General features: G+C 45.5%; 1 protein-coding gene across 2 annotated transcripts in view; it reads left to right on the top strand.

Moving 5' to 3' along the window:
* Positions 1–18,890, top strand: part of LOC119157537 (vascular endothelial growth factor receptor kdr-like) — a 142,008-nt gene that overhangs the window by 36,124 nt on the left and 86,994 nt on the right. For both annotated transcript variants that reach the window (XM_037408549.1, XM_037408550.1), the window contains exons 2-3: positions 1,870–1,966; positions 5,845–6,056. In XM_037408549.1, coding sequence (XP_037264446.1) covers positions 1,870–1,966; positions 5,845–6,056 — 309 coding nt within the window. The remainder of the gene's footprint in view (positions 1–1,869; positions 1,967–5,844; positions 6,057–18,890) is intronic.

Here is an 18,890-nt window from a genome sequence, read left to right on the forward strand (position 1 = left end):
AAATAACACACGCCAAAAGCTCAGCCCATGCTCGGGGTGAACTGGTTGTTTCTAGAAACTGGAGGGGACTCAGAGGCAAGGGCAAGGGCATATTTGCCTGATAGTGTTCCCTCCTGCACTGTTTGGGGCTTTTTTCTGTAGATTCTTTGGTGAATGTGATGCTGCACCCTGCATGTTTTATCCTGAATGTGTTTAGGAATAACGATACTTCTTAAAAGGAACAGGGGAACTGCAGGGCCGGAACCCACTGGCTACTTTGCTTCCACAGCGTTACACGTTAATCACAGAGTTTAGGTAGCGCCATGGTAAATACTGTCACACAGATCCACTGGAGAGAGTTTGGGTTGGCCAGACTCCAACGTTTTATTCTGCAAAGGACTTTGGAGATAGAGCTACAGTGTCATCAGTTATGCAAAACTGGGGTGGGGGTGGGGGTGTGCAGGGATATCTCTGGTGCTGAAGCAATGGCCAGAGGTCCATGGGAAGGGTCAGTACGCCTTCCAAGGGAGTCCAGCAACGTGCTGTCTGGGTAGCATCCCCTTTGGGAAGGATTCTGTGGTGCCATGAGCTTGGTTAGCCAGCCTACGCCGAGGTACTGATGGGGATTTGAATGGCTCATGGATGAAGCCAGACTCCCTGAAGTGGGAGTGATTCACTCTCCGCACTGAGGGAAAGTGCCAGGCTAAGAGCATTTTACTCAAATCCAACAAAAAAAGAAATGAGAGTTGGGAGGCAGGAAAACCACTGTTTCATCCAGTTGAAAAGTTAAACCCTAATATTTCTCTTTTTGCTAGATATGTTATCTTCACTATTCTGCTGAGAATAATGCCTCTGTTATAAGCCCAGCTAAAGATTTCTGGTTTATCAAGTTCAAGGCAAAGGAGAAGATATGGATTTGAAGAGCAGAAGGGGAAAGAAAACATACAGCTTTAATGTCAGAGCTTTGGAAATTGAGATACTTATCTAAGTCTGTTTTCTCCTTTCCTTGATTATGTTGCTTTGAATTTGGACAAGGAAACGAGCCCGGCCAACCTCACTTCTGTTTCTTCTCAGTTTCGCTTTCTGAAAATTATATCATCATAGAAGGTACACTCAGATGTGCATCTCACTGAGGACAGTTTCACATTCAGAAGACATTTCCTGGGCTGGGAGATAATGATGAGAGAGACCTTTATCACCACTGTCATTAAAGACCGTTGTCACCAGAGACCTGACAAACCTTGTTACACTAGCACTGATGATGGTGTCCCAGATAGCATGGCAAATTTGCCTTGGAGCGTGACACCAGTACACAGCCACAATGCCCACAAAGCAAGCAGCTCGCTATGAAGTTCAAATGCAGTATTTGTGAACGTTGCTTTGTAAAATGGCAGGCTTTTGATTTGCTCTTAATATAGTACATGCTTCACAGTTGTGAATCAAAGATTTGTCCCCAGAATTATTGTTTTCTCTTCTTCCGTTGATTAAAATGTAATGTATGAGTTCACACATCAAATTATTTCCCAAAGACCTGACTCCTTCCACTTTTATATGTGTGTAAAATCCTTTTGAAACAAACCTGTTCTAAATCTGCAACAATTCAGTAATAAAGCTAGCTCCACATAAACGGAGAGAAAGACTATCAGCAGAAATGCAGGTGCTCAATGTTAGAAAAGAAAGAGATGAATAAAGGAAACTAAAAACAAACTAAGGGGATCTCGCAACTAACTCCACACTCAATTGAATTGCATCAGTATAAATGCAAGCACTGTGTGGGCCCCCAAATTAGGAACTATTTACACAACAAAAAGCTTGCCTCAGCTGTATTGTGCCTGTTCTAACCATACTGAATAGCCTGTCTAACGATCATTTCTTCTTTATTTGGGTCAGGTCTTGCTGAGGAAAAATTGTTTGAGAAACCAACGCTAAGCATTGCAAAAGAACACATTGTCATCTTACCAGGAGACACCCTAAAAATAAAATGCAGGTAAGGATTGCTCCAGCAATGCTGGATTTCCTTCGTTGTATTGATTACTTTGGCACAGTACAGATTCTGGGTAGAATGGAGCAAGGACTGCTGCACAGCCAGCTGGGAAGCCGTGCTGTTTACCCCCACATGCATTTCTGCATGGAAGAGAATTGGATGGGCTGTAATAGCCCAGGGAGGGAAGTCTCAGGTCAGCATTCAGCTTGGCCAGATTCTTTATGCTGTAAAGGGGCCCAGGCAAAATCCTGAGTCAGCCCATGGGAAAGCTTATCGGAGGGGGATGTACCATGCTTAAGGACATGGCTGGAAAGTCCTCATTTGAAAATAGGTTCAGATTCAGCTTCTCTGCAGCTAAAATCACTCTTTCACTCCCTGTCCATAAGTAAAAGACCAACAAGATCACCAGGGCATGTCATTAGCTCTTTACATATAAGCTTAAACTTCCTAACCTCAAATACCAGCTAGACTCTAAGATGACAGTTAAATAAACAGCAGTTAGTATGTGTATATTCAAAGACCTGACCTGTTTAAACATATAATATTCTTTAAATCAGAGATAACCAGGACTCATAAAAAAACTGACTGCTGATATTGTAAATTATGGCAGCTCTTCATTTCTTGGCACAGTGTGTAAAAACTAGCTAGGCAAGAAACAAGCAAAATGTTGGTAATGACGTGTGTTTACAGGAGACGGTCTGGAAATGGGGGAATACAGCATTTGGTCACAGCTGACTGGCACATGACTACGTAGCAAATACAGAGAGTCAAGAGCACTTTCTGCTGTGTCAGAACATACGTTAGCGTGCTCGGACACACAAAAGGCCTCAGACTGAGACGTACGTAGGCGTCACTTGTTCTGAGTGTGACTTACACACTAAACTACTGTGAGAGGTTGGGTTTTAATTCCTTCTGAGCGTGTTGTAGGAGAGAAGGCTTACGGTAATACAGACTATCACAGCTTCTCTTTCTCACACACACATTTTTACATCTTCTTGCAAAGACCCCTTGACTGTAACCACTGCATGGATGGTTTCCTGCAACAGAAGTCACTGGAAACAGTAAGACAAAGCAGCTAGGAGGTGATGCTAAGAGGTAGTTTATGCTGACACATATGTCCCTTCTGATTTTTGTCCTGTCTATTTTGTTAGAGTGAAAGGCAAATTGACTCACACTGTGTAAATTTGTGATGTCTTCTGGAATGTAAGGCAGGTTTTTTTCCAAATATGTCCAGCTAGCCGTGTGGCTTATGAGGTCAGAACAACTTTACAGTGGTATTTTTAGCTTGGCAAGAAGCAAGCATGATGGCAATAAAGTTTAAAGAGTCCTTTAAAAACTAGACGCAGTGCTTCATAAAACACATTATGTGGACATGAGTTTGGTGTAATGCTCCAGGCCAATTAAATCAATACTTTTCAGCAGTTCTCCAACCACTGCCTTTTTAATCTGTAAGAACATCCTATTTTTCTCATATCACCAGATTAATAAATAGATGAAGAAAGTATTAGCACTTCAGTTCCAAATTGCTTTATGGATGTAAAGCAATAAATCCACACGACAGGTCTGAGAAACAGTACAAGTATGCTAGCACGCTGCCGTGCTAGCATGGGAACAGAGGCACAGAGGCCCAGAGCACTTCAGCTCCTCGACTCGGGTCACACAAGAGCTGGGAATAGAAGCTAGAATGATTTCTGCACTTGGAGTGCAAGACTCCCTGTCTCAGGTCCTCTGCTGATGTCTGTCATCCTGCCTGCTCTGACACAGCATCTCACACTCACAGATTAGCACCGTCCTGGCCCAAAGGGAGCTCTGAAGTCCTTTCTGCTTCCAGGCAGCATTGGGGCTGAGCAGAGCACAGCACAAGACCGCAGACCATGCAGATAGCTGCTGAAGACTGTGGTAACTGTGTGAACATCCCTTCTTCCTTAAACTCCACACATTTGAGGTTCCTGGCCAGGATTCCCTGATTTTTGCCAGCCTGGCCAAAGCTACTGCTGCAACTCCCCTCTGCCAGATGTGTGAACATCCCAAAGCAATAGCCAAACTCTCCATCTTCCACCGGGATAAAATATACAGGAGGAAAAAGTGGGTACATGTAAGGAAGCACAGGCATGTGACACCCCCGACCTGCTCTGCAGAGCCATTGCTGGAATTTCCAGCCTGATGGAGACCAGACTGGGTGACAGTAGAAGGGCAGAGACATGATAACATGGTGAGAGTCAAGAGCCTGAATGTGAAGTGGCATTGTTCCATTTCTTGACAGAGGTGGTCATTATGTCATTAATGACGTTAGTAAGGTAGGGAACGAGCGCTGAGTAGGGACCTCTGCGTCAAAAAATAAGTCAGTGCTCTGAAGGACAGGAAGCTGATATGGCGGATGAGGTGGGGTTGTTCAAGTCAACAGTTCATCCAAAACTGAGGGCGAGGCTGTCCACCAGAGAGGATATTCACACTTTTCCCAGTGCTCTCATTCAGCTATGTGCTGGGAATAACCTCAAGAGTTCAGCCCCATGTCCACATCATCTTCAGGAAGGCGACAAAAGGACGGGCTGAAGCGGGGGCCAAGAGGATGTTTGTTTGTCACTGAGTTTGCTGGCAAACGTGTCCCCTTATTGCACCTACTGCACCGCTACAAAGCCAGCGGCACAGAAAGAGTAGTTCAGAGTTACCAGCTATCTGGAAACCTCACACAGCTTGCTTCTTGAATACGTTTGGTATTAGCGTCTCCATACTGAGTCCATGTGTCTAGACCGGATTTCTCCCTGGCCAGCACTCGGCTGGGGAAATGCAGAGGTTCATACTCCTTCCTCAGCTCAGCAAATGCCATCGTGTCAGTGGGAATCCCCTGGGCGAGAAGGGGTGAGTCAGCCCCCTGTCCCTCCCCAGAGAAGTCCATGGATGATGACCCCCATACCCCATGCGTTTTCACATTGACCACCAAAATGGTCTTTTGTCTGCTACAAAAACACCACAATCTTCATCTCATAAGCATGTGCAGCATGAGCTAGTACATCACCAGAGCCCTCAAAGTGCAGCCCCGGCAGAAGAGAGCTCCATGAGCTCCTGCTGCCATGCTGTGGCCCGATGTTTCCAGCACAACGGGACTAGCACAGCCAGTGCCTGCCACCGAGCTAACTCAGATCAGTTGAGAGCAGTCTCCGAGTCCTTCAGCACCAGGACTTCTTGTCATTGAACTATGCAGAATTGCATTTGATGTTAGCTGTGATTGTAGATAAGACAACGAACAGTTCTGGTGTGTGAAATGCTGTGTGAGAGCTGCCCTGCTAGCTTTATGTTCCGACTGCCATGGCAAGGTGAACTGACAAAAAAAAAAGTGTCTTGAGCAGATATTCTAAGATTTGTAATGTGATTAGTTCCAGATCCTTTACAAAAATAAAGACCAAGTCACTGCTGATTAAGCAAGAAAGGTGATGCAAAGTTACATAAACGTTCTTCTCTCTCCATGCAGCCCTAGTATACAAAAATATAAGTTAATTAAGCTGTTGAAATACGCGAAGTCCTCAGCTTGAAGAAACATATAATTTTATCTGCTCCTTTCTAATGTTTGAAGTGGCTAAAATATAGTGTTATACAAAGAAACTCACGTTCAGGAAGTCTGTTAAAAGAAAAATTAAAGCTCCAGGAGCTAGCTTGCTACAGTTCCCACAGACTACTTCAGGAATCTCCCCTGCTCTGGGGAAGAGTGTGGAGTGAGCCACCTTGATTTCTTATGGGTGGAAACACAAACACCCAGCACCCTCTATTATTCATTTGCAAATGACAAGAGTAGGAACACTGGGAACGCTGGTACCAGTTGACCAGAAGGAAGCCCAAATTTTTTCTGAAGCCATGACTCTAATTTTGGTGTGTTGTGTTGACAGGGGAGCACCGACTGTAACCTGGCTTCTGAGGGAGAGCCAGAAGGAAGACCCCCGGGTGCACATAAGTAATTGCCACAACACCACAAGGCAAAGCTGCAGCATGCTTGTCATCAAGAAAGTCATAGCTAATGACACCGGTTACTTCACCTGCGTTCATGTTGACTTCCCATCTAACGAGGATCTCATGGCCAAGATTTATGTGTTTGTTAAAGGTAAGAGTTTCACTTTGGATTTTTGTTATGGCTTTTTGTAACAGCAGCTGTATTCAGCTGTGGGATATGTGCTAGGCAGAACAAGTAATCCAAGTCAGATGCTTTCACAAATCCCACCTCGCACCGGAGCAAGCACCAGCTTTGACATTTTGAAGAGGCCGGATATATTTGGATTTTCATGCCAACTGAATTCACAGGGACACAGATGTTAGAACCAGAAATTACCTATCTTATTCATTTTCCTGACTTGAAAACTAGATTGTGCCATCTAGTTTTGTGTTACAAATAACTGATAAACTGAGATTTCTTTAAATCTCTTCTCCTTTTCCTTTCCTTTTAAGACTAAATATTTTTATCCTAAAGGATTTTGCTATCGCAGTGCTTTTCCTGAGAGTCACCCTGAGTACCCAAGTACTCTCTCTCTCCCTTCCTCCCCAGGCGTGAAATGCCCCAACAACATTTTTTGTAATTCCTCTCTCCTACACATTTCTGTACTGCTTTGTCCTTCACATCTGTGACACATACTCACCAAAGCTGGATGACTGCATTACACACATTTTATCGTAAAAAATGGCCCATTGCTTAATTTTTTTCTCTTTGAGCTACCTCTCCCCCATGTGTCAGAATCATTGAGTCCAGATCCAATTATAAATGGAAGCAGAAACTTCAAAGGAGCGTGGTCCTCTGTGATTAAGTGTATATAACATACTGAACAACGATTTCAATAATACGTATATTTGGTAGAAGAATATTCCCCCAAAACACTGATAGTTTTTCAATTCTGCTTGACAAATGCATTACTAAACGACTGAATCATCTCGGGTCTTCCAAGCTGAGATTGTGAGTAGTCTGATGAAGGAGCTGACTTTTAGTGTCTTGAATAGGGGATGACATAAACTCCATTGGTGCTGAATAGGCTTACTATTCACTTCCCCACAGATACTCATGAAAATGAATTAATTTCATTTTTCTAGTAAATGCTATGGTGTGCTTCTTTGAGTCCTTTTAGTAAAACAAATGCTAGAGGGATGATCAGTTTTTCTGATATTATTTGAATAGTTCAGCAAACTTACCCTCTCAGAAAACACATGTATTTGCTGGGCAGCCCTGGCAGTCTCATGGTATTGCTAAGGACAGCGAAACCATCATGAGGTGTGACTTCCATCCCAAGGGGACTGTGATATGCCCACACAGCTAAATTCAACTTTGGCACTACTAGGTGAACACACCTGTTTGATTCATGTGGATGATTTTCCTGTCTCTTTATGTCTGTTGAAAATAGTCCCTTTCTACCCTTATCCTGCTTTTCCAGCAAGTCCTCCTCTTATCGGAAAGTAGCTTTTTGGTGTTATTTGTTAGTTCCTGCAGTTATTTTTTCTCCCTTTCTATCTCCTTTTTCTGATTTTTTCTTGTTACTCTAAGCCCATTGCTTTATCCACCCTAGTTCTCGTGCTGAGCTGTTTCCTTTTCTCATTACACACTGCTCCGATGCCCCGCTTCTAATATTGTTAGCCCAGCCCAGTGCCTACGCTTCAGGAAACAGCGCATTGAAAACTCAGTTCTCTATCCTGATTCACTGCCCTGGCTGGCTACCCAGGCCTTCATTGCTCTATGGTGGGAGCACGTGCAGGAAATGTTACGGATCTTTGGGGACTGCCTGAGCATTTTCCTTAAGAAAATATCTCAAGTTATGAAATGCTTGCTGGTGATGCACTTGGAACAGTGCTCATCTAAAAAAAAAAATATCGCAGGATGTCCTCTTGCTTGCCTGAGACTGCTGTGCCAAGGTTCCCCTGAAAAACAGCACTGGATGGCTCTTTTCTCTAAATCACCCTCCAAGACTGTCCTCTCACAGGTGCAATTTCACTGTGTCATACGCCCTCCCTGCTCTAAAAGCTCTTCCTCATGACTCCTCTGCTTTAAAAGTTCTTGAAGGAAAAGTGTGTAGAAAATGAACCAGCTTGTCCTGTGGCACTCGGTGAGTGAAGCAGTGAGAAAGGCAAGTCAGCGGGGACCCCTCTGGCCCGCGTCCTAGTGAGCCAGCTGCTCACCCCCCAGAGCAGAGCTCTGCCACAGCACTTCAGTCCATAAGCTTGCACGTGCCTGCTGGGGTCTGGCCTGCCAGCCTGAGGAAGCTGCTTGGCCCCAGTAAAATGAAGTTATTTATACCTCAGCATGGACGCTGTCCTCACGGCATGCTCTTCCTGCCGTTCAGTCCCTATGGATACTTGTTGAAAGCCAGCAGGCTCTACTGGGGATGAGGAAGCTGTTCTTCAGTGAGGGCTCTATGAACTTGGAGTTAAGCAAGGCATTCAGAAACCACTTATGAATTTCTTCAATATTTAAACATGCTTTTCTGTGGAAATTGGTCTGACAGTGTCACTGAGAAACCCATCAGTTGTCTCCAGCTGAAGAACCCCACAGTGTCCTGCGAGTGCCAGACAAGGGTGAGGTCCCAAAAACATCTCTTGGACATTTTGAGAGCAAGTGCTCAGCAGGGCGTTTATGAGACTGAGCCAGGTGGAGTGAGAAAATGTTGAGCCAGGCCCTGAAGGCTGGAGATTCCTCTGAGGTTACAAGCCGTTATTGCCAAAAAAGGAAGGGGAACCGTATTTTTTCCCTTCGTTCCTGGCCTGCTGCTTGACATTGAAATGAGAACATGATTGTATCGGAAGCCCGGCTTATTGGCTATTATTTCCTGTGCTTGCTTCTGTTTTTACAGCCTCCCTGGTGCAGTTTCTAAGCTCTGTCAGAATCTGGCATTCAGCAGCTCTCCCCCCCGGTGCCATTGAGCTGTGAGCCCTGCACATCAGTCAGATCATAAGGGACGTGAAGGCGGCAGGGTCAGCCACCATGCCTCGGCTGTGCACCAGCAGTCTGGAGGCAGGGAGAACTCAGGATCTTCATCCTGAATAATTGCTCCCGAGGCCTTTTCTACTTCCCACTGCAGCTGCAATCCCAAGGATTGTAATTAAAAAGCAAGACAACCCACTTCTGTTGCCCATCTCCTTGTTGAAAACACAAAGTAGGTCCAGGCTGGAACAGAAAGAGTTGCGTGGTTTTTAACTGTGTTGTTTAACTTCATTGCAACTCGGAAGGATAATCTGCAGCGAAATGCAGTGTCTGGCCAAACATGGTGCTGCAGTGCTGAACGGGAAGAGCAGCCAAGCAACTCTGCCATGGTTGCAGCCAGAGAACAGGGTGAACGGGGCAAGCCCACCCCCACTCCACAGAATATGCCGTCTGCTGAGCCAGCTCTCGACCAGCAGCAGTACAGACAAGTCTGCACTGCAAACCAGCTGCCCACGTAGGAGCCCACGCCAGAAGCCTCACGTGGATGGCATTTCCACTGCAAAAGCTGCCAAAGCCAGCAAGCCAGTGTCATTTGCTTCTGTCTATCTTCTGCAATTACCCTTCCCGACCAAATGGATACTTCCCTGTGAGGAACATATTCATTTATTTCAACCGTGGGGACCCCTGTGCCAAAGGAAAGGGCAGGCTGTGTATTTTGTGTTAAAATATAGACAGCCCTTTCCACAATGTTTCCTAGGGCACATATAAAATTTAACATGGCTTAGAGAGGGATTAAAAACAGACAAATCAAGCAAAGATTCACTCCATCTTCCCAAAGGGCTATCCCAGGCCCCAGCCTAGACCAGAGTCAGGACTTGCAGCTCTCAGCTATTTGAAATACTGTTACTGTCAGCAAAGCAACTGTCTCAGAGTAAGACAGTCCTCAGGCCGTCAGCTGGACAAGCTCCCTGTATCAGCTGAAATACTGCCTCAGCTTTTGCAGTGATTCCCCCTCGCTGTGCGCAGCCCTGTGCAGCAGGAAGGGATCGGGTACACCTTTGTGTGCCGCCCAGCGCAGCTCTGGGAAGGAGCATGACTCAGTTCTGGCTTGCTCCCTCCATCAGCAACTTGTCTGACATTATTACTGGTGACTGGAACCGGTCACATCTTGCCAAATAGTGTCTAGAAAAGTTCACCCAAGTTTCCAAACTGTGCTTTGACTCCTGCCCACACACCCAATAGCACTGCTTTGCTGGAACTGTGGGGCTCAAGGAGGCAACCTTCCCACCGCAGACATGGGGCGAGCACGCCAGCAACAGATATCCCCATTATTTTTTATGCAAAGCAGGGCTGTTACTCTGTTTCTTGAAATAATTATGGCCATGATAGGGCTTGTTCTTAAATAACTACTTCAGAAACACAAGTCCATCTCCTCTGACCAAGACACTGTAATTGGCACAAAATTATGTATGTGAGCCCAACACGTCAGTGTTGGCTGCTGCACAAGGTTCCAAGTACACTGGGGTAGAATCACCAGTTCTTGTTTGTGCCTGGTGTGGTTCACTCTTTGAACACAGAGCTTGGTGAATATTTTAAGTGTCTTCCCACCCAGGGCTGCTGGTGTTTCACCGTCTCAGTGTTACCGTGAGTTACAAACATGGCAGGACTGAGGGAGTAATTTGTTTCCCTACATTTGGTTTTCAGCACTGATGTTCGCAGAAACACAGTGTAACTAGAAGATAGCCCTGCAGAGAATTTAAGTTCTGGCTCCTTCTAAAGTTCGTGTGGACACCATGAAGCATCAGCACTGCTGTAGTGCAGTCCTGCCAGGAGTCCCAAGCACAAGAACTGGAAATTGAATGTGAAGCAAAACAGACTTTTATAGAGGAGCACAAGTCCTGTTGAGGGCCTGCTGAAGGAAGAAGGGGGATGCATCCAAGCAGCTTGACCTGTCAGAGCATGCATCTCACTGCTTGTCAGCTCCAGCAGCAAGGCATCCCCAAGGAAGGGTATGAGCCCTCCCTTGCTATTGCAGGGAATGAGGAGGAGAGGTGGCACAAGTGTGGTATCGGGGTACAGTGTCAATCAACCACAGTCTCTTTATCACACAGTACAGACCAGAGATGTGAAGCCCCATCTTCTGCATCCCTTCCCCACCAAGAGAAATCTATAGAAAATGGAAGTGCATGCAAGTACCACTCACATGAGATCATACTTTGGTTCTGATGTTCTTTGAAGCTGATTTCTACCTCCTTAATTCTCTTGACAGTTCACAAAGATAATCTGAATGTGAGAAGCAGAAATGCAGGGCCAGGGTGACAGCCCTGACTTGGGCTTTGGCTTGCTTTCCAGAAGATATGACCAGTGCGAACAAAGCTGGAGCTGCATTTCTTTTTTCTTTCATGCTGGAGACACCAAGACAGCTACACTTGCTGCCAGACACTCAGCAAGCTGAGATAGGCAAACGCTGTCCTGTCTGCTCAGCATGGAGCCCAGCAGATAAGCTGACTGTCTCACTCAGACCGGTGGAAGGGTTTGGCACCATATCCTAGTTAACAGTGTTTAGGGCCACATGACATGGGAATATAGGCTTTGTCACTGTGTAAGACCCTCTCTGTTGTTCCTCAAGTATTAAGGGCTGGATCCAAGGGAAAAGTAAGATGCACTCAATTCTATGCACTCAATTCTGAACACATTCAGTGTCTTCAAATCATATCCTAAAGGGTCACTTTTAAGTGGAAGAGCCTCGTAAGATGTAATATTGAGTGAGCAGTGTGAGTTCCTAGCACCAATTCAGTGACAGCACTTGGCAGCCCAGCAAGAAGAGGTAACAATCCCCTCCTCATTGATAAAGAATTTCTACATGAAAGCCTGACAGCCCAAATCACACATTTCCCCAACTTCTTCCTTCCACTCACTACCTGCTAATTGCTGAGCCTTACCCAAGGTCTGCAGCTGGGAGCAGCTAATGTAGGAGACCTGTTCTTAATGATGGGACTTCAGGTAAAGCTGGTGAATATTTTCTACAAAGTCTATGCCTTTCTAAAATCTAGTGTCACAGGGAGTCAGAATTTATGAATCCATCTGATGCTTGAAACATAATTCCAACCAAAGTTTGGAGACTTGTTTCTTAAAAAAAAATAAAAATAAATCCTTCCATGTTGGTTTTATTTGTTTGGCTGTGAGAAGCATTTCGCTTTCACAGTTTTTGAAGTAACACTTTTTAAAGTAATATTTTTCTCTACAAATATTCCTGTGTTTCTAACAGTAATCTCCAGGGGAAGAATGTATTTCATTTGACCAAAACAGAATGCTTCATGTTGACTCAGAACGGCTTCTGGGGGTTTTGCAGTCATTTTTGTTTTGCCTGAAGAGAAAATATTCTGCTTTCTGTTTAATCTAAACATTCCACCACCAGTTCTTTTCATTGGCCTGCCAAACTGAAAAGACCTTTATTTTCAAAGATTCATTTTCAAAACAACTGACTTTATAGAAGTTACTCCTGTACCTAGAAGCTTTGATGGGTTATCAGGAGGAATACAACAGACTAGGCAAGTTCCTTGCACAGCATTCCAAAATACTCTGACCAAAGTGTCACTTAATTGCTAATGATCCTGTTAATGTAAAATGTAAAAAATAATTTAAAAAAAAGAACAGACTATAACCTCCTCTCAAGTGTTTCTGACTTGATGAAGACAAACTTCATGGGGATTATTTCAAACCATGAACTTAAAGAACCTGTGAAACTCTGCCCAGCCTTCCCAGCTAAGGTATGACTGAATGAAGAAAATAAAGACTGAGGGTGAGAGAATTATCTTTAGCAGGAACAAAGTGAGAAGCAAAATGAGAGTGTTCAGCAATTTCATGGGCATGAACAGCCGTGGCTGACTGTCCTCAAAGGCCATTTAGTGCTTATCTTCTCTGTGGGCTGATGGATAGTATCTGAAGGGAGAGGTGATGTTATCTCCACAGCTTTAGATATGATATAAATATCATAAGACAAATGGCCGTCACAGTATATGTAACAAAAGCAGAAGTGAAAAACACCCAGAATCCTGTATAAAATCCTGTGCACGTGTCTCAGGAGGATGTTTCAAATGCACAGGCAGGTGATACAGTGCTGCAAAGTAAAGAGCTGTAGCAAAGCGCCCGAGCCTACAACGTGCTGAGCTCCTGGGGTGCCATGCTGAGGGCTTTGAGGTCCCTCAGCTTCATCAGCTGGTAGCATGGGGCCACCAGCCCACTGGACAGTGGGATTCAAAAGGCAAGTGAGCCCGACACAGTTACAGCTCTCACCGCTTCCTGGTGGACAGTCACCACCTATATTACAGATCACACTAAACAAAAGCACAGCTGTCCCTGCGAGGCAAGGGGTCTGGTGTTTGTGTTCACACGCTGCCACTGCGGAGACTTGAAGAGAGAAGTGCACACCTTCCCCGGGGAGCCGCGATTACACCGCTGAGTTAAAAGGGACCCTCCCTAAGCTCATCCCAAGCAGCAATTAATCTCCTCCTAGACAGAAGGAGAATTTAAACATGAAGGGCTTCACTGCATGAAGGTAAACAATGTTCTTGTAGGCACTTGACCTTTGAGTCGCTTTTGTGTGTGGCTTGCTTGATTTTGCTGCCTGGCTGTCCCTGTGGCCGGACAGCTGGCCCCCTTCCCTCCACCGTCCTGCTGCCTCTGCTTCCTTCGCTTCGCTGGGCGCTGCTGGGTAAGCGGTGACACCCTGGCCTGGCTGCAGTTTCCTGCAAACTTCCACTGACCTGGAGAGCTAGACAGCCAGTCTGAGACCAAAGGGAAGGGGCCTTTCCCTCGCCGCCGAGCTGGTGCTGCAGCTGATTGAGTCCCTAACGTGCTACAGCTCATCTTTCTTCACATATAAGGAGCTTTGCAGCCCATGGGAAATTATCCTTTTTAATTATCCTATGGGAATTGATGGGTGTTTCTTTATGGGTAAGGCTCACAGGGCATATTACCTTCCCAACTCAGGAGAAACAGGCACAGTAAGCCACAGGGAAATACCCTATTGCCATAAACTGTTCCTTGGCTGAGAATTCTTCCCGGTGAAGTTCAGTGCCGGTAACTGCAGAGAGGACGACACCTGCATTCCCATTGGCACAGCCCTCCAAATTGCAACAGCTGAGTGCAATTGATTTACACCATCTGGAATCAGAGATCTTCCCTGAGGCTATGGTTATCATTTTTAAAGAAAAGTGACCCTGTCCCTTTTGTTTCAAGAAGTTCTGTCTCTGAGAGACTTTTTTACAAGGAGTTAACTGATTGCTGATTAACTTAAGGTGGTGAATGTGTTTGTAAAGCTGGCAGTGACACTCCCGATGTTCCGGCAGATCATTTTTCCGTGCCACAGTCAGCCTGAACTACTTAGGAGTTTCATGAAGAATTCAGTTTTTCATCTGCACAAGCCATAACAAAGGTATCAGCTGGCAGCTGATTAGTTCCATATTCAGTATTTATTCTTTGTCATTTTGCTAAGATCCAAAGCTGAGCCACTTCATAGTTGCTTATCTGTTAAGTGAACAGTCCAGCTGCCTGGAAAGCGCTCTTGCTCAGAGCGTCTCCATCCTGGTGCAAGTGGGGTCAGCTTGCTCCTGCTGGCGTGGGGGTTTAGAGCAGCTGGAGCGAAGCACGGGCAGTCTGCGGGACCACAGAGATTGGCTCTGCGTGCTGTTTGGTGCTTTATATTTTTATTTCTGCACAGAGTTTCACCAGGAGACAAAAAAAGCCTCCCTAGCCTCACTGACATACCCTGGGTTATATAGTGAGGACCTGACCTTCACCTGCAACCACTTTTTCCTTTCATCCTAGGGTCACTTCCCAGTGATGACCAAAGAGTGGCCCTAACCTCATGTTTAAGCTCTCATGTCAAAGCTGTAGTGGTTTAGTCCTGCAAGCAGTGGCCACATCAGTGTCTTCACTTTAGGAGTTGCTCCACTAACACACAGGGATCCCACGGTGGTGAAGGGTTCCAGTATGGCAACTGAAATGGGGAGGAAAGGAGGCCTTTGGCAGACGGAGAGCTCCTTAGGCTAAGGCTATAAACTAGGTAAAGCACAAATTGCAGCCGTCTGCTTTCTGCACAGGACTCTAGGAAAACTCTCTGTAGGAAAGAGAATGACCCATCAAATATTAAACCTTTTTTTTTTTTTTTTTTTAAAGCAGAGTGAGAATAATGCCCATGAGACCTGACATCCACCAGTGATTAACAATTATTGCTCAAGCCGTCCCTTCCCTTCCCAACCCAATGTTTGTAACCCAGACACTGCCTTTTGCTGTTGTTAATTCCACAGTGATTTTAAAATGCTCTAGATGCAAATACTGTTGGCAGAAGGCTGGATTTATATACTGTGGCCTTCAATTCAGGTTGTAGCTTATGATCTGGGGTAGTGTAATTCTAGCTACCGGCTAGACATATGGCAACTGACATACGGCAAGGTGCAGACTGTTATTAAATATCAACTAGGAATGAAATATATTTCTGTTACATACACTGTAAATTCATGCTTCCCATTTAGGTGTTCTTCAGTAGTTTAGTACTCGCATGATCAGTACCTGTCCTATTTACAAATTTAAAAAGTAGATAATTTTTAAGTCTGTCGTGAATCTGAAAATTTAGTAGGGGTCAGTCTTGGAGGTAGGAAGAGATGATGGAGAATGGGGGTTGAATGATTATTTTTTTTCCCTGAACAGGAAATATTTCTCAGAAATATTAGTCTGTTTTGACGAAGATATTTCAATCATTGCTTAGTTCAATATTTTCTGACATTTTAGGATTATTTAACATTTCCTTAGCTGCCTCTTTTGAGTTATATTACTTTTTAAATAAACAGTACTATTCTGAAATTCCCTCTAAAAATAGGGGCACAAATATTTTTAAATTCAGTGTTCCCATCTTTTCAGTCAAAACAAATAGTCAAAATCTGATCCAAATTTGTGAATAGTTTGGTATTAAGAAGCTCCTTTTTTCACAGCAGATTTCCCCTTGGCTGATACTCTTGTCCTGTCCCCCTGTCATGTGGCACATTAGTGGTTCTCTCTTTTTCTCTGTAGGGCCAGAAATAGGCTTCCCCTGACACATTTTTGCATTCCCAGTATTTGTTCCAAATATACAAAAATCTGTTTTCTCTGCTTTTTCCTATAGCAAATAATCCAAGGATGTTCTTTTAAAAATCTTCTTTTCAGTAGAAATGCCTTTCATCATTTGCACAAGCTTTCAAATTGGTTATAAAAATACCATCACACTTGATACCTCCAAGTATGGTTTAGCTGGAGAGCAAGACTCCAGAGGTATTAAGCAGCACAAATGCCCAGGGACAAACACTGAGCACATTTTCCTGATGTGACTCAATAGAAGAATTTAGCAGACCTGTTTGGGAAAGTGCCTAAGACACTGGATTGTGTATAAATATTTCCTATTTGTTTTAGGGACTGGAAAAAGCTACAAAGTTGTGGTCTGGAGATTAGGTTTCTCAGCTCAAGGCTTGATTAGAACCAGTGCCTGCCTAACCAGAAAGTTCAGAGGTCTATCTGAGACTTCCTAAATGGGGGGAGTCTAATTTTTTAATTCTAACTAATCTCTCTCACATAACGTTTCTTGCAATGCCCTTAATCCAAAGGACATGGTTTTTTATAGACCAGTGCAGTCAGAATAGATCAATGGCACGGAATAAAAGCTGACATGAAAAGGCACTACTAGAAATGATCGACATCCAGATTTTTGGTCTTCATCTTCTGTTTTAGTGCCTCGTGTTCAGTGCCACAGTGCAGGTCCTTGTCACAGCTCCCACATTAATGACACATCTCGTACTTGCACAGTGACCCAAGTGCCTTTGTAAAACGTCCCCATAACACGTGTGGCCTTTCTGAGACATGCGGGGAGCTCCAACCAACATTTGCTCTCGTGGTGATGAAGCACACAGTACATTTTGTCTGCTAGGAATCCTGTTTCCAGTTCTCAGAGCTAAAATTAAGCTATCAAAACTGCACGAGGCAACAGTCCCACTCTCCTGTCTGACTCCCCAGTCACTCTGCCTGTCACCCTTCATGTTTCTGTGAGTGAAACTGTTCTGGGTTGTGGTGCAAACCACGCTAATTCTGTATAGATTAATTCCAAGTGACAGCACTTACATATTTCCATGACGTTCCTTAAGCAAAGACTGTTGTCATTAGCCAAGAAATGAACATTAATATCCCCAGATGAATGACCTGTGTCCAGGTGATTTACCAGTCACGGGGAAATAAAGACAAAGGAAGGGAGATGAACCAACTCTGAGTTTGCCTTTGTCAGTGGAGTTCTAGAGGAGCAAATCCAAATCTCACACTCCATGTTCAAACTGTCTGTGGGTCACCAATAAGCAGTTATATCACTTACATGTAGAACGCTTGTTACCCAGAAAAATGCAACATAAATATGCACTTCACCTACTGTTTAATTACAGATCCTCCAGCACGGAATACACAGATCCCTGCTAGTGTCCAAAGAGTGAACATTCCTTTTAAATTCAAAACTGGTTCCCCACTAATATGAAGCAAAGGACTGTTTGCCCTGCTGCAGCAGGTTTGCCCCGGCAGCCACAGGGGTCAGGCTGTGCCCCCGGTGCTGCCCCTCCGGGCACCTGCCCAGCTCAGCCCACCCGAAACAGCCCCTCTCTCCTCACCCAGCTCCACCACCAGCCTCTCAGCTGTGGGGGGCGGGAGGGCTCCCCAAGATCTAGGACTAGCGCCGTGGTCTTGATTTGGTAGCGTGTGGACTTGTTCATGTATTTGCACAGAAATGTGCCGTTCTGGGCAATTTTCAGATGAACAGAGGGGCTAGATCCACCCAGCAATAAGAAATGGATTGTTTTCTTTATAAAAAATCCCTTAATATTACATCAGAAATTTGAGAGGAAACACGACATGATATACAAGGGTAGTTCAGAAGGTACATCCTTCGTCAAGAATGACGCTTTTCCTTATTATACAGCAACAGGGAACACTATAGGGGTTTCCTTTTTTCAAAGGTCACACTCAAAGGGTTGCAGTCAACAGCTCGATGTCCAAGTGGAAACCAATGACAAGTGGTGCTCCTCAGGGGTCAGCACTGGCACCAGTGCTATTTAACAGCTTTGTCGGCTACATGGACAGTGGGGTTGAGCGCACCCTCAGCAAGTTTGCCAACGACACCAAGCTGGCGGTGCAGTCAACCCGCTGGAGGGCAGGGATGGCATCCAGAGGGACCTTGACTCGCTGGAGGCGGGCCCATGTGAACCTCATGAAGTTCAACAAGGCCAAGTGCAAGGTCCTGCACATGGGTTGGGGCAATCCCAAGCACAAACACAGGCTGGGCGGAGAATGGACTGAGGAGAAGGGCTTGGGGATGCTGGTGGATGAGAAGCTCGATGTGACCCAGCAATGTGCACTTGCAGCACAGAAAGCCAGCCAGATCTGGGCTGCATCAAAAGCAGCGTGGCCAGCAGGGTGAGGAGGTGATTCTCCTCCTCTGCTCTGGGGCCCCCAACATCAGGAGAACATGGACCTGTCAGAGCGAGTCCAGAGGGGGCCATGAAGGTGATCAGAGTGCTGGAGCACCTCTCCCAGGAAGACAGGCTGAGGGAGCTGGGGTGGTTCAGCCTGGAGAGGAAAAGGCTCCAGGCAGACCATAGAGCAGCCTCCCAGTACCTGCTGGGGCTGCCAAGAAAGCTGGGGAGGGACTTTTTACAAGGGCCTGTAGTGACAGGACAAGGGGCAATGGCCTTAAACTGAAAGAGGGTCAGTTTGGATTAGATACAAGGCAGAAATTCTTAACTGTGGGGGTGGTGAGACAGTGGCCCAGGCTGCCCAGAGCAGCTGTGGGTGCCCCATCCCCGGCAGTGCCCAAGGCCAGGCTGGAGGGGGCTGGGAGCAACCTGGTCTGGGGGGAGGGGTCCCTGGCCACTGCAGGGGGCTGGAACTAGATGGGCTTTCAGTCCCTTCCAACCCAAACCAGTCTGTGATTCTATGAACACATAAAGTGTTTGGACATTGCTGAAGGCCTCCTAC

Source organism: Falco rusticolus, chromosome 14 (assembly GCF_015220075.1).
Source record: "Falco rusticolus isolate bFalRus1 chromosome 14, bFalRus1.pri, whole genome shotgun sequence".
Lineage (NCBI taxonomy): Eukaryota > Metazoa > Chordata > Aves > Falconiformes > Falconidae > Falco > Falco rusticolus.